The sequence below is a fragment of the Sinohyriopsis cumingii genome, chromosome 14, assembly GCF_028554795.1.
Source record: "Sinohyriopsis cumingii isolate HCF-2022 chromosome 14, ASM2855479v2, whole genome shotgun sequence".
NCBI lineage: Eukaryota > Metazoa > Mollusca > Bivalvia > Unionida > Unionidae > Sinohyriopsis > Sinohyriopsis cumingii.
This window is the reverse complement of record NC_142974.1, coordinates 307,595-323,609: the sequence shown is the minus strand read 5'-3', so window position 1 is coordinate 323,609 and position 16,015 is coordinate 307,595. Positions and strand designations below refer to the sequence as shown.

The window sequence follows — 16,015 nt, the reverse complement described above, 5'->3', positions numbered from 1 at the left end:
AGGATGAACTATTACCAAATTCCATATGAACTATTTACAAATCCTATATGGACCATTTACAAATTCCATATGGTATATTTGCCAATTCCATACAAACTATTCACAAATTCCATATAGATTATTCACAAACTCCATATGGAATTTTAATTTTATTCCATATGGACATTCTACAGATCTCATGGACTAATTTGCATATTCCATAAGATTTTCCATACGGAGTACATAAGGAATCCATAACATTTCCATACGGACACTCTGAAATCCATAAGAGTGCTTCAACTATAGAATAAAAATGTCCATATGGATATTTTTGTGAAAGCATGTATGGATTCCATATCCAATCCATGTGGAAAATTTGGTATGGGACATCATAGTTTTTAAACAGATGGAAATCATATGATCAGGATTTTCCCTATGTCATGTTCCGAACCTAGAGGCAGAAGACTTTGCTATTGGTACACAAATATGACACACCATATTGTAACTCATACACTTGTGCAGTTTCAGCAAAATTTCAGATAAAGAGATGTTAAGGAGTGGACAGACAATTCCATAACCAGTGCTGCATATAAAGATGAGGTTCGCAGGTTTCCTGCAATTGTTTGTTTTGTTGTCCCAAAATCTTAATTCAGTGTGTCTTCCTGGGCTTTCATTGGTCCAGTTCAAATTAGAAAATACATCTACAAGTTTTCATTAGTGGATTTCCATCCCCGTCTGTTGGCGCCAACACTGGCCAAAATTGCAAAAGTTGACAAAACTGTAAGATGGCAATGATTGTTTATTTTAAAACACTGTACCTACATGCTTGTGATAGCCAGCCAAGTTGCAATGTAGTATTTGAGGGCCATAACTGTAACAGTTTTGAGGTTAAAGTCCTATGTACAGCGAGAAAGTTTTATTTTGAAGTTGAAAAAATGACACAAGAGACTACATTTATGTAAATACACATATTGTCAATTTAATTAATCATTCAATAGTTTGGTAATAAATGTAATTCAGAAAATATTGGCATTTACTGTAAAAAATGTTGGTAGATAATGAGTACACATTAAAGTTAAATGAGACCACGATCCAGATGGGAAAATTCTATGGTGCAGCTCATTTGAAGTTAACCATGTATTCAACCTGTTGATGTTGTCATGTGTTACTTCAGCAAGTCGAAGGAAATTATGATAATACAGGACTGATTACAAGGTTATGGTGTCAAAAATGATTAAACAAACAAGATTACCTCAATTTTGTACTATACACTATTATTTCCATCTGTCCTTTGAAATGTATGTCCTAAGATTAGGCAGGTGGGGTACACCATGTCTCTTGATTTGGGCATGCTGTATGCAATACTGAATACCGTATTTACCGTATATGTTGACACAATAAAATAACTTTTTTTTCTTCCTATCCCAGAACTTATGGTGAAACATTTTTTCACTTTGGTCAAATGTCCCAAGACTTAAGAAACGAAAAAAAAAATTGTATTGCATTTGTGCTTGCCCCCCCCCCCCATGCACATTGCAATAAAATAAATAAAATGCTTAATTGATAATAAAAAGAAAGAACCTAACCTTGTGTTGTTATCATTTATTCCTTTTTATCTACAAGAGCATTAAAGAATAAAATATATCCACGAAATCCGTATAAGTAGTGTAGGCTTCCATACTGTAGAGTGTACCAATTATGTCTGATACAACACACCACGTCACCATGTTATGAATTCATGAAGGCCAGAAGAGAAGCAAATGATTTCACAAAAGAGAGGGAAATAATCAACCGATATATTGAAGACAACTGCCATTCACGCATGACATGGTATTAGGTGCAAAATAGCCAAGATTGAATTATATCCAGGTCTACTGTATGAAAGTATCTCGCAAATAAAAATCATTATTTGAAAACACATTCACTTGAGTGCAAGTGACAATCTTTCTGCCAGCGTACCTTTGTATTACTTATCACTACAGATGCCAAGCACATAGAAGCCCTGGTTGTAAATAAACACAATTGGCAGCCAGCAGTAAACTTCTTTGAATTTACAGACAGGACATCAAGGACAGGTTAGTTTTATTACAAAGCAAACCAACCTTAGAAGCCAACTTTGGACTCCGAAGCCGGAATTTTTTTTAAAAGAATATCAATACAAAGGTTATTTTATCGCAAAGCAGGCTGACCCCAGAAGCAGACTATTCATTCTTTTAAGTGTGCCAATTTTTTATTTTTTGTTTTTGAATATACAAAGATGGCCGAGATATGTAAGCTAACTTTGTTTCCTTTTCATCGTTATTCACGAAAATTTTGAAAATAAAGTGAAACAATGGAACAGTTTTTAAAGTGACACAACAAAATGCTTCATGCATGAACATCGATGACCCAGCATCACCCAGAAGATTTGGAGAAAATAAAATCATGTGACAAGTTCGTGAAGGCCAGAAAAGAAACAGATAATTTCGCCGACAATATGGTCATTAACACGGATGAAATTCTAGTGTACTTTGATCGCATTCCTGGATGGAATGACTATAACATGGGGGTCAAAAATGTGAGAATTAGCAAGACTTGAAAAAATCTGACTTTTGTCCTTGCAGTTTCTACTTCAGGTGATGTGTTGCCTCTAACAAATTTTCATGAGAAAGTTAAAAAAAATATTCATGTACCAAAAGAATGGATCGTATGTGTGCAGGAGATGGGTTGTGTTGATGAGATGCTGCTGCAGTGGATTAAAGAGTTTTATCTCAAGTACGGTTTTATATTTTTTTAAATAAAATTTCAGTTGGAGTGCATTTTCCGACAAAAATATTTTAGAATGATTTAAAGGTGTTCCACAAATTACAACTCAAAAAGAAAAACAACATGTTCCAGAACTTTTAAAATTAATTTATAGTGTCCCAACATATATGGTAAATACGACATCCTAATACACTGACATAAGGCAACTGTATAACACATTATGATCATGTGACAATATGATATCACAGTTATCTTTTGTTTTATTTTCTAATCAAAAGGGTAAAAATCGTTTAGCTGCATAACAAAATAGTAAGCAATGGATACTAACTCATATTTTCATATTTCTGAGATTATTATTTGGATTAATGCTCTCTTGATTGCAAATGTTGAACACATTTTATCACATAAAGAAGATAAAGTTCACCATTTGATCATTACAATGTGTACATGTGTGAGTGTTAAATTTATTTTTACTAAACAGCATTGAAAACCTTACCTTGTTTGACTATAGCAGATAAATGCTTCTCAAGCCAATGGTTTTGATCTGCTTGATACACAAACTTTTTCTCTAACCCTGGGAAGAGTCTTATTTCCTCCTTGCTGCAAAGCAAAACTGGGTCAGATGTCTTGCGTCTAGAGACAAACATTGTGAAGGAGCCGTCTTGTAGGGGAAGTAGCTCCAAACCATCCAAGATTTCATAATGACAGTCCAAGGTAAGGAATTCAAGAACAGATAACTTTTCTTCCCTTGACAAAGACTTGTACTTTGGATTCTCTTTCAGCACAGTTGCAAAACTTTGTGGACTCATATCTGTGACACAACTATTGAATTTCAGGAAGAATTCAAATACATGCAAAGGGACATCCACATATTGTTTGCTATACATCCGTAAGATATTAACCAGGGTAGACTTCACCGCTGGTGGCAAGCTAGTGTACTGATGGAATGTGGCAAAGAAAGCTTCTGAGCAGCTAATCCAACTCTTCTCTCCAGACATGTTAACAGTCATTAAATTGGGTCCTGAAATACTTCTCCCAAAAAGACCAGGTAGTATGGCATTCCATTCATCGACAACCTTATCAACTCTTGGAATAGTTTCATATACACATTGAACAAGGTCATCTCGATTTCCATTTTCCTCAGCATGATTGACCATCTCACTGATAAGAATTTCATATGCTTCAGGCAGTACTTCTGACAGCAGTTTTTCATTCCACATTAGTGATTTGTCCCTATGTAGGTGCATTGTCTCCTGCTCAGCCGAAGGCCATTTGATGTGGCGTCTGTTCTGGCTCAGGGCAAAGAATCCGTTGACATGTACTGGTAATCCTGTCATGCTTTTAGTCTTCTGTGGCAGTGGCAGGAAGCAATATACATGACCTTTGAACTCTGCATGATTTTGACCCAAAGGGGCAGCCACACCAACAAAAGGGCAATATCCTAATGAATCATCCTTAATAAGCGCTTGCAGTTCTTCAGACATATTTCCTCCTTTGTAATAATTAATCACCATCCAGTGATTATTCATTTCCTCCACAACACTGTTTTCCTTAAAGGATTTTGTGCAGAAGGAAAGACGATATCTACAGTCAATCGAATTCTGTGCGATAGATTTTTTCAAACATTTGATCTTTGTCAGAAACTCTTTTCTTAATTCTCTCACTTTTTGTACATTTTTCATAATTTCCAGAGAAAGTTGTAAATTGATAATGTTTGTATCATTCTTTCGCTCATGCAAAACAACTTTGGCTAAATGTTTCAAGAAGACCAAAATGCTTGAGGCTTCAGTTCTAAATGAAGTAAAGAGATCCATCACCTTTTCTCTATTGTACAATGTATCTGACAGATTCGAAGCCTCTGATCTCAATGGAAACCAGAATAAAGTTCCATTATACATCCCCATCTCTAAAACCTCTCTGGAAACACCAAATGTTCCATCTAGAGCCAGGAAGAAGTCATCAATGTTTAACTTCTTCCATTTCATAAGTTTTGACAGTTGGATTGTTAGGCATACACAGTCGGGATTTCTGTGGGGATCCATGAACATAATCCTGTCGCCACTCAACACAACGGGGTGATCTGAAACAAGACAGATGTAACAATGGTGAATGGAGATCTGTGAACAACCCATTATATGTCAGCACTGCTTTTAATGATCCTGTATGTTGGTAAAAGCAGGTCAGCAATGACTGATGTTGACCTTGAACTTTCAACCCTATAATCACAGGGTTGGTAAAAGCAGGTCAGCAATGACTGATGTTGACCTTGAACATTCAACCCTATAATCACAGGGTTGGTAAAAGCAGGTCAGCAATGACTGATGTTGACCTTGAACATTCAACCCTATAATCACAGGGTTGGTAAAAGCAGGTCAGCAATGACTGATGTTGACCTTGAACATTCAACCCTATAATCATGGGGTACCTTCCATACTTGCCAAGAATGCAAACCATTTTTTTAAAATAAGATGATATAGACAAGCAACTACCGCTAACTGGATTTTCGTGGCCTTGGCCTCTGGGCTATTTAACCTAACAGATGAAGCTCATTACGTTTCTATAACTTCAATTCTAGCAACAATAAAATGTTAAATTTTAAAAGAAGGAATAATTTAACATTCAGTCAGAAATTCAGATGACTACATTACCGTATATACTCGATGATAAGCCAAATAAGTGTTTAAAAAATAAAGGCCTGGAAGAAGTGTGTGTGTGTGGGGGTGGGGTGGGGGTGGGGGCTTGGATTATCCATGGGCCAAGGTCTAAACTTGAAAGTTTTTTTTTTTTTTTTTTACTACCGTAATGGTTGTTAATCTTGGGACACAAAAAATAAGTGTTTTCCTGCCCTATGATTTTTATGTATGTTAAAAATATACATGATTGCTTTTGTTATCTTTTTGCATGTGCATATTTTCTCCTTTCTCCAAAATGAAATTAAAGGCAAATAAAAGATTCTTAATTCACGGGCCAGTTTGATTTTACCTGGGAGACCAGGCTGTACTATAATGTGCAGTACTTACAATGTGCAAATCATGCTTAGCACCACTTAAATCCTTATTTATTACCAAACATGTTAGATGCAACTTTTGCTTTATTGGTCAAATTACATTCTTTCAGATAACATTTCAGCTAATCATTAATAGTGGTTTCATTTACAATGATCCATGCACTCAGTACTTACTCATTTTCAACAACATAAGCAATCCTACAAATCGAGGTAATATTTATGAAAAGGCACACACGTTCAATTGTGCAAGGCAACATAACCAGCATGACTTGTATGTCCATGAAAGAATGGTAATAATAAAAGCTAAAAATTCTGAATATAAATTGACCAAGAACATCATCAATCTATTGTAGTTTTGCATTTTGGCTCAACAAAATCATAATTTTAAGCACACTGGAATGCTGGGTGTATCAGTGTCTTTGTTTATAAAGCAGATTTGTGTTTTACTTCGAACAGCAATATAGGCTGTTGAATCATTAAAACCATGAAACTTGCTTAGGTTAAGAGCGAATTTCAACCTGCAGCTATACCGGTACTCTGATATGTAATTGCCTTTCACTCCAAAAATATTAGCACAAATACCCTAGTTTTGTAGAACAGGGTGTAAGGTCGCTCATGTCAAACCTAACTCCAACTCAAGTTTTTATGGTAATACATCAACTTTTGAAGCAATGTTTCTGGAACTTCATTACAGTATTTTTTTTTAATATATATAATTAAAGTTTAATGCAGTGGTGCAGATGAACCGAATCTAAGGGATGTACTTCATTTTGAGGAGTGTATTTAATTTAGTGCATGTCCAAACTTACAATGTAAGTGCAGTGGAGCCATCATGTAAAAATGATCATAAGCCTAAATGCAAGCATTGAACCAAACCCAATTGTTGTTCATTGTTGTCACAATGGGATCACACTTTAATGAGTTAGGTATTTACAATTTCAAGGCAAAATAAAGGCGTAATTACTGATGCCGTGATATAGTCTAATGCAGTAACACATAAGCAAACAATAATTAACTTGAGTCATAAGGGAGAGAAATTGTAACAGCAACCCATGAATGTTCAATTCTTGTCGTCCTACAATCAAATTATATACAAATCTGAATTAGGCAGAAACAATAAGAAAACAGAAAATTAAATAAATTTCTTGACTTTTCAAACAAATTTGTGAATTTCTACCATTTCCTTGTAATAATCATACATGCAAACCCCAAGACAGGTATAAGCAGAATTTTTGCTAATATAAGTTTGACTGAATAAATACATTTAGAACTTACTGTGTGCATCTTGTGATATCGTCTTGGCCACATGGGTCTGCTTATATGTCGGTCATACACTTTTTAGTGTTTATACCTATTCAGTGGGGGTGGGGGAGGCTTATATGCGAATGAACTCATATGCAAGTTTATATGGTAGCTTTATAGGAAATGAAACCACACTTTCAGTATGGTTTATTTTGAAATATCCACGAAAAGACATCTAGATAAAGTAAGAATCTCTTTTTCTTTTTCTTGAACAAGACATGGTGATTAGTGCATAGAAATGGGCATACCTCTAGAATATTCATTACAGTGCAAAATAAGAACAATCCCCTGATGTCAATAACGTCTGCCAAGTGTCAAAGAAATTCATTAAACACTTGGTGCTTTCTGCACACACAATTTATCATCTATACTAACTAGAAGAGTGTCCAAGAAATTCACACCCAACCCCACTCATACCGCTTAAATGAGTTATGCAAAATAGGGAAGAGCAAAGGACTAGCAGAATGATACTCGTGTACAAAATATTACATCCATGGATACAAGGAAAAGCACAGAGTTTATCTTCTATATGAGACAACTTAAAAAACGTAAAATGGGCATACCTAAAATAATACCAGACCCGCCAACTGTAACAAGAACTTGGACGAGTTTTCAGTAAAGTGTAACAGAATGTCATGTACTGGTATTATCAAGCTGAAAAACATGCCTGTAAGAGTCCAGAAGTACGATTCACGACGGAGACCGTGATGGTAAATATCATGTTTAACTTAGAAGTTTGTAAAATTTATTTGAAGCATAATTACCTCCAGTAAAGTTTTACAAACTGCAGATCCAAAACCCTATTGAGCTCAATGATTTCTTGATATCTCTCAACTAAAGGAATACTTACCAAAAACCCATGGCAACAGTAATCCTCTTTTCCACCATGTAATATGCTTAACTAAACACATGATGTTTTAAACGTAATTGTTGCACTTCCTGCCTTTTGACCAAGAATCTGATTATTCCCTTTTATTCCTCTCTATAATTAAAAGTTTCTAAGAGGCCTATAGTCAAGATTGTGTTGGAAGACATTTAAAAAAAGTAACAGCTTTATTTCGCAGATGTTTTGCATAACAAAATTCGAGCAGTTTAAAGCGTCTATGGTACTCTGGTAAAGTCAGTCTAGTTCCACTGAATCTAATATAAAATCGAGATCCGAATCAATTACGAACAACCTATTAGTTTACTACAAAAAGAATCATATTTCCATGATGTGTTCTTTTATTTTATTTTATTCCACATGTCTGTATTTTTTTAGGGTAATTTTCATAAGACTTACTGCAGAATTATAAGGTCCGCAAATATGCATGTGAACTCAAGTATAGAATGAAAAAAACAGTCATGCTCGCTGCCAAATTTAATAGCAACAGACTTAAAGTTGATGGATGAGTTTGCACACACAAGAATTACTAAATATGGAATATACATTTAGCCCCAAAAAGGGACACAACTCTGTAAAATGATACAAGTATCATGAGAAAATGACATGCTCCTGAGGGCGTCAAGTTGATAACATCTGAAAAGATTTAGATCAATTCATGAAAAATCTGTACGACTAGCTGCACATACAAGAGTTATCGCTTTATACTACGTACAACCAACTCAGAAGGGACATAACTCTGTAAACGACGAATCAGATTCAGAAAGGACAAGGATATGTGCAAGTTGTCCTTATTTCAGTAGTTTTGCTTCATATGCACAATCACATACATTTAACACCTAAATTCCATAACAATGCATCCCATGGCAAAGAGAGAATGATAATGTATATGCCGACCTCATTTCAAAGAAGTTGTCTATTTTTTATGGAAATTCATCAAAAGATGTGGGACAAGTTGTACCCACCAGAACTGTCACATATATACATATGACATAATCAAGCATGATTCTGTAAATGACCTGTCATAGGACGAAGACTGAATAGCATGTGCATGTTGACCATGTGTCATTAATATTAGACGAGATTCAATCCATTCCACGGAAAAAGGTGAGAAAGGCTGCATGTACAAAAAGTGCAGAACGTTCATATGTACAATTCATATGTACAAGAAAGATGTACAAGAAAGATGTACAATTCATATGTACAATTCGTATGTACAAGAAAGATGTACAATTCATATGTACAATTCATATGTATGATTAAGATGTACAATTCATATGTACAATTCATTATGTATAATTAAGATATACAATTCATATGTACAAGAAAGATGTACAATTCATATGTACAATTCATATGTACAAGAAAGATGTGCAAGCCTACTACAACATCAAGAAAGTTAAAAAAGCTTAAAATACATCACTTTGCAAAGTAAAAAAACACACAGAAATTTCTCTATACACATATCTCGGAATGCCTATATACCAACATGCAAGTTTCTTGCTTGACTCATATTCTTCCTTCTCCACATCAAAACAAGAGAACACAAAAAAATTATGATGTTACAGTATCATAAGATCCATTGTTGTTGTTTTTGTAGGGTTTAACGCCATTTTTCAGCACACGATAGGCTACACATGACGGTCAGTATTAATGGTGGTGGAAGAACCCGGGAAAATCCCGGAAAGACCCACCGACCAATGAGAAGCTACTGGCAAGCTTTCTCACATACCCACATTGGCCGAATCCGAGACTCGAACCCATGCCGACAGAAGTGAGATCCGTGTTAGGGGGAACAGATTTCCTACACTAGTTCAGGACATGGAGGGAAGGCACAATTCGCTTGGAAAGTCATCAAACAATGTTGCTTGACTACAGTATTCATAAAGCCTGAAAGATTTACAAAATGAATTTAATTAATTTAGTATTACTACCTGACAATCCTTGGGGAGTCCATGACTCTGGCATCATCTTTGCATTTCAAACATTAACAAACTTTTAAAAGCTGCAATACCTAACCAACTTTTAAAAGCTGCAATACCTGTGATATGGAAAACAGACTTAAATCCCAGTCCGAATCGTCCAACTTTTAGTGGATCCTCTTCCTTGACACTGCTGTATATCATTTTTATTCCCCTCCAGTCTGACTCCGTGAAGGTAGCGTCATTAAAAAAGCAAAGAGCTGGTCCCTATGATAATAATAATAATAATAATAAATAATAGCAATAAATAATAATAATAATGATAAAGAGAAAAAAGGAAAAAGTATAGGAAACATTTATTTTAAGACCTATCAAAGCATGGAAGCTCTCCAGTATCTTCAAACAACAAACATTTCAATAGACATACTTTAGAAAGTGACTCAGTGCTCATGTCTGCAAAATGATATCAGAATATTTTAAGCAATGACCACGTGTCATCTGGAATAGATTTTCTGTCCGTGTGACAAAGTCACATTATTTCAACAAAAAGAAAAGTATGCACATTTAGTTTTGTTCTCATGTTACCTGCTGGCATATAGTTTGCTGTCATACAATTTGGATGAGACGCATACAAATTAATTTTCAGTCAATGGTCAAATACCGCATTCCATTTTATTCATTGACAAATAGGACTGGTTGTTTTTTTAAATTTCTATAACTGACCTTGAGAAACTTCCGATATTTACTTCTTTTGTCATCTTGTGTATTAATACATCTGTCATCATAGAGGATCTTGACCTCGCTTGCTCCAGCATCTTCAGCATTCTGAAGTAGTTCCTGAAAGTAGCAATAAGTTGATAAGTGACAAGAACTTTAAACTTATATTAACTCTTTACCTTCTGCAAGTACTTGCTGCCCTGCCTACTAAGCCTGATAAGCAGCCTGCCTTCTAGCTGCTGTTTGTAGGCTGAACCCCAGAGCATCATAATAGCTGTCTGAGTGAGAACTTCTTGAGTTATTTACATGCTGTCTACATTTTCTGTATCAGATTTGTCCCATGCAAACTATTTAATTTAATGAAAAATAAAATTTCAAACACTTACCAATGCTTTATGCCACTTATTTTCACCAACAAGTACATATAATCCTCAGGAATCAATGTTTATATTCATACACACACACACACACACACACACACACATATATATATATATATATATATATGTGTGTGTGTGGGTTTAAAATGTATATTAGATTACTTTTCTCACCACTATTTTGCACACCAATGTGTCCACTATTTTATTTCAGATTTAGTAATTTTTTATGATACTGCCTGAAGCACGTAAAAAGAAATCTATCTCCCTTGCATTTTCTTATAAAATAAATGCTGGCCCTGAAACTGATGTAAAGTCGTCCACATTTATCAGTCTAGTGTTCCAACCAGATCTGATTGTCTCGCGTTTCGCCCTCGGATTCAGATAAATCTTAAATGTCAGGTGTAGAAACAGGACTTGTACATCCAATCCTTCATCTTGAATCTGGTTAAAATCAATATCATCACTTTCAAATCCTTCAAAACTTCTATCAGAAATGTGGTCGGAATACATGAATGTTGACATTTTGTTTTACTGTCACCAGTGACCTTGTTTTCAATAGAATTTCCCACTTATATGCTGAAAAAACTACTAATAGAATACGTTCATCATTTTATGTTAGGACTATTTTCATTGGCTAAATACTATAAAAGATAAGGGATGTTTGTAATTTTATCCAATACAAAGCTTTAATATGAAACATGTATATGAGTATCTGGGGTTTTCCAACCCTTGGCCGGAAACGCATGTATGAGCCAGCCTGGACAGAGAGAGTATTATTAGCAGCTTGTATATGCATCTCTGGGGTTACACAGCTATTTTTATGGTCGCATATATGTGTTAGCAGAAGGTAAAGAGTTAATTCTGTGAATGAAAATAATAACAATGCAATATATATATATATATATATATATATATATATATATATATATATATATATGCACCAAATAGTATCATACAGCTAAGTGATTAGTTTTATTCATTCCCTGCTGTCAGTTGTGGAACCCATATTTCTGCATGCTGAAACTAACTAAACCACTTGCAGAAAAAGTTCCCCCAAATAGATGGAACTGACTTGTTGATATAGGTATTTATACACATCAGACAGACTCTCAACTAACAAATCCTCTTCTCAATACATAGTTACTCCAGACTACACTAAAGGTCTGAAGTGAAATTATATATATATATATATATATATATATATATATATATATATATATATATATATGTATGTGTATGTATGTATGTATGCATCACAAGGTTAGTGAATTTAACTCATTCACTAAATTCCACCTATACACTGTCCGAATGATGCTTTCATGACAAAATCCAAGAATTAAAACAGGACCAGATGAAGAAAATGCCTGACCATCTTCGTGAATGATTTGTCTTGGTGTGACAATGATCATCTCTTAGCTCATTAACACATTAACCCCTAGCGACGACTTTATGGGGCAGGAGGTAGTAGTCTACTGCTGAGCTCTTTAGCGCCATGGTCATGCATGATATATACTAAAGTGGGTGGTATTATAGAAAGGCAGACAGATGTAGCTCTTTATGATACCAAATAATCTGGAATATCTAGTTGCAATACATAATACAGATAGAAAAACCTCATTTTTGGACCCGACTTTTGTTAACCCAAAATTCACCCGCGGTCGGAATCCGATTTCGTGTTCGGATTTTAGACTTTTTGGTCTCAGATCCAAGGCAAACCAGTATGAACTGCAAACAGACATGTGAGCCTTTGCAAAAAGTTGGATAAAATGGGCATTTGGAATAATAGTTGGTCGCCATACAAAAATAATGGCTCTGTTTAGCAAAAAAAATTAATTAATTTTTTTTACAAAAAAACTCCAACTTTTACCCTTCTGCTCATGCGCGAGTCAAATAGCCAACAAAAACCAATGTTTCTAACACAACTAGGCAGTATGTTATTGAAAGATGACTGGGGATTTGGTGTTTTCGAGTCTATTCAGAAATAGCTTTCAAAATGTGTTTCCTACTCGATTTTCAGGCAAAAATGCAATAAGCTCCAGGGGTTAATGTGTTAACCCCTAAGCCAAACAGCTAGGCATTCCCCTACAGCATATGTGCAGAGATCACCTAGAGCAGTGTTAGCCTTACCAGTGCCTGTCTCCCTGAGACTTGCTGAGAGTACTTGGCTTGCATATTTTTCAGACAGAGCTACTTGCAATAAATGTTATTTTCTTATCTCCGTTCCTTTCATTAGGCTAAAATCTGGCACAGCAGTTCTCAATAAAATTACGTACATAATGGTACTCGTGCGTAAAGACGAAATACATGATCTTTTTTTTACCGTTATGTTTCTTATGCCATGAACAATCCACAAAATCCATGGTGAATTCACACTGAATAATTAACACTATCAACACATGAAATTCATTCCATTTTATGTACACAGAAATTCCTATTGTCATCTTTCTTGCAAACTTAACATCGTGAAAATACTCCATCAGAGTCGGTTAAGTAAAAGTATACTCCTAGACTGATTCTCTTAATTTTCATCATTTTCTAATCTAAATATTTCCACTATTTTGACGCTATCAAGGTCAAATTTTTTCCCCTTTATTCAACAATGTTCACTTTATGTAAGAAAATTTTTATTGGTTAAAATGCCTACATAGTTAGGAAACGGCTTGAAATCAACCAATGATTTGTGATGATTTAACTCATATGTAATAAAGGAAAAGACTAACTCTGCCACTCAGACTCTGCACCCGGGAAACAAGCTAGGTAAACTGCACCATGTTATCGTGGCACTTGGGAGATGAGGAAGGTAAAGTAAGACGAGTTATAGTGGAGGAAGGTAAAGTAAGTCGAGTTATAGTGGTGGCAGGGGTTAATGAGCTAACAATCCAAATCATTCAACTCATCATGGTAGCTGCTGAGGAAGAAAAATTATAGACCAATAAATATATCTAATTATTCATACAGGTATTCTATTATTTACAAACCTACTTAAAAGATGGGCAGTTTGTGGGTTAAATAAAGTTTTTTTCTTCTTGAAGAATACATCAGGGCTGAGCAAATCTCATAGCCTGACTTCCCGGACTAGTCATTTTTGAAGACAGACAAGTAAAATTTTCCAAGTCGTTAGTACAAGACAAGTGCTTTTTAAAAAAGTCAGGCTAGTCCTTATTTTCTTGCTTTAATCACTATATCTACCTTGATTTGGCCAATCATGTCATCTGGGCATAATATATACTTGAATCTACCCCCTCTTCGTGTATACATTTACATCCTGTTACAGCTCGACTGCAAATTGGGCTAAGCTACCAAATTATCGGCAAATCAAAACACGTCAAACAAAAGAAAGCCAGTATGATGAATTAGAAGTTTTGTAAGCGGTTTTGTTTTAATGAGTTAACTCAATCTAGATCATAACGAGTGGCTCACTATGATTTTAATCCAGCGAGTCAGTGTAATTAAATTAATGAAAGGTACTTTACTGACATCAGTGTTGGTTTCATTTATGAACTGATTAAATGACAGTAATGATTCTTTAATTTATAATTGATTATACAGATGATTAACTTCCACGTGTGATATTGTGTTCGAAGTGAAACAATTACTCTAATTAATGAGCTATTTGAGTTCGTATTTAAAAGAGAAAATTGATGTTATGTAGTTGTCAAGCAAGCTGATAGTTACTCTGTGGATAAAATGAGTTTGCTAAATTATTTTCGCAAGGAGGGTAATAACAGCGATTTGGCGAAGGTACATTTGTTTGAAAATGGAGGGATAAAATGTAGGATGGATACTGAGTGTGCGGTAGCTATTTCTGAGTGTGAATGAGGATTTAGTTCAATGAACTTAATCAAGACTTCTTTAAGGAATTCCTTAAACCAAAAGAGTTTACAAATGCTAATGAACATTTCTGCAAATGGACCAGAGCTTGAGGACTTTAACCCAGACACATCTATCAACTGCTGGCTCAATGCTCATGCAAGTGGCAGACATATACATGGACATATTTTCAAATCCATCAGCTGAAACATATATACATGAACCTGAAATAGCCAAATGTATAAAAAAACAATGTTTTTGAAAAATTAAATTCTTTTAAGAAATAATTATGTTGTATATTATTTTGTTTTTTTCTTCTTCTATGGATTAAGTACACGTCTCATCAAATCTCAGCAAGTGATTACCATTTGGGGACCAGTGAAAAGTGGGACTAGTGAAGAGTAAGGTGGGACTAGTGAAGAGTAAGGTGGGACTAGTGAAGAGTAAGGTGGGACTAGTGAAGAGAAAGGTGGGACTAGTGAATTTCCTGAAACCACTTGTCCTGGACTAATGGCTAAAAAAAAAAATTGCTCAGCCCTGTACATGATAATTTGCTTACCAGAAACATCGGTTGTACATATCAGCATCACTGATAGGAATTGTCTTAGAGAGAATCAAGCAGCCTATATAGCTAATATGTAGCATGGGTTACAAAATAGTATTTGAGTGTTTATGAGAGAGAGAGAGAGAGAGAGATGCATGTGTGTATATTTGACTAGATATTAACAGTTACTTTTCTTCCATAACAAAAGAAAAACTACATATAATAAGCAACTTTCACTGAATTTGGAAATTAGTGTTTATACTGAATTGTTTGCAGTGTCCCTAATCTTTATAATCCGAAAATTGAAATACGGACTGCATAACAATTTTTATGATCATAGTCATTTTAACTAGCTTAAATGTCCTGGGACGTTGTCCTGCCGACTCTGACGAGTCTGTTTCAGTAAGGCAGTTCATCTTGTTTCCGTAAGTTTGACCAGTTTTCAGCAAGGTGTAATAAAATATCATAAACTGTTATAGTAAAGCTGGCAAACATAATTAAAAGTTCGGTATTTGAAACATGCAGCAAAGATAAACATTATGTTCAACTGAAAAGTTTCATAAATTACGCATAGACTTTATTTACCACTAGTACAGTTGCACAAACATTAGTTCCAAACCCTATGCAGTTCAAATTGCATGCTGCAATCTCTCAGCTTTACATAATTCTAGGAAATTCTTGTTTCAATTTCACATCTGATAGCAAACACATCTCCTGCCATGAGTC

At 34.9% G+C, this 16,015-nt stretch overlaps 1 protein-coding gene across 1 annotated transcript in view; it reads right to left on the bottom strand.

The window, feature by feature from the left end:
• Positions 1 to 16,015, bottom strand: part of LOC149783066 (sacsin-like) — a 65,686-nt gene that overhangs the window by 35,498 nt on the left and 14,173 nt on the right. The window contains exons 4-6 of the mRNA XM_089933340.1: positions 10,562 to 10,675; positions 9,958 to 10,105; positions 3,221 to 4,804 (exon numbers count right to left, since the gene is read on the bottom strand). Coding sequence (XP_089789466.1) covers positions 3,221 to 4,804; positions 9,958 to 10,105; positions 10,562 to 10,675 — 1,846 coding nt within the window. The remainder of the gene's footprint in view (positions 1 to 3,220; positions 4,805 to 9,957; positions 10,106 to 10,561; positions 10,676 to 16,015) is intronic.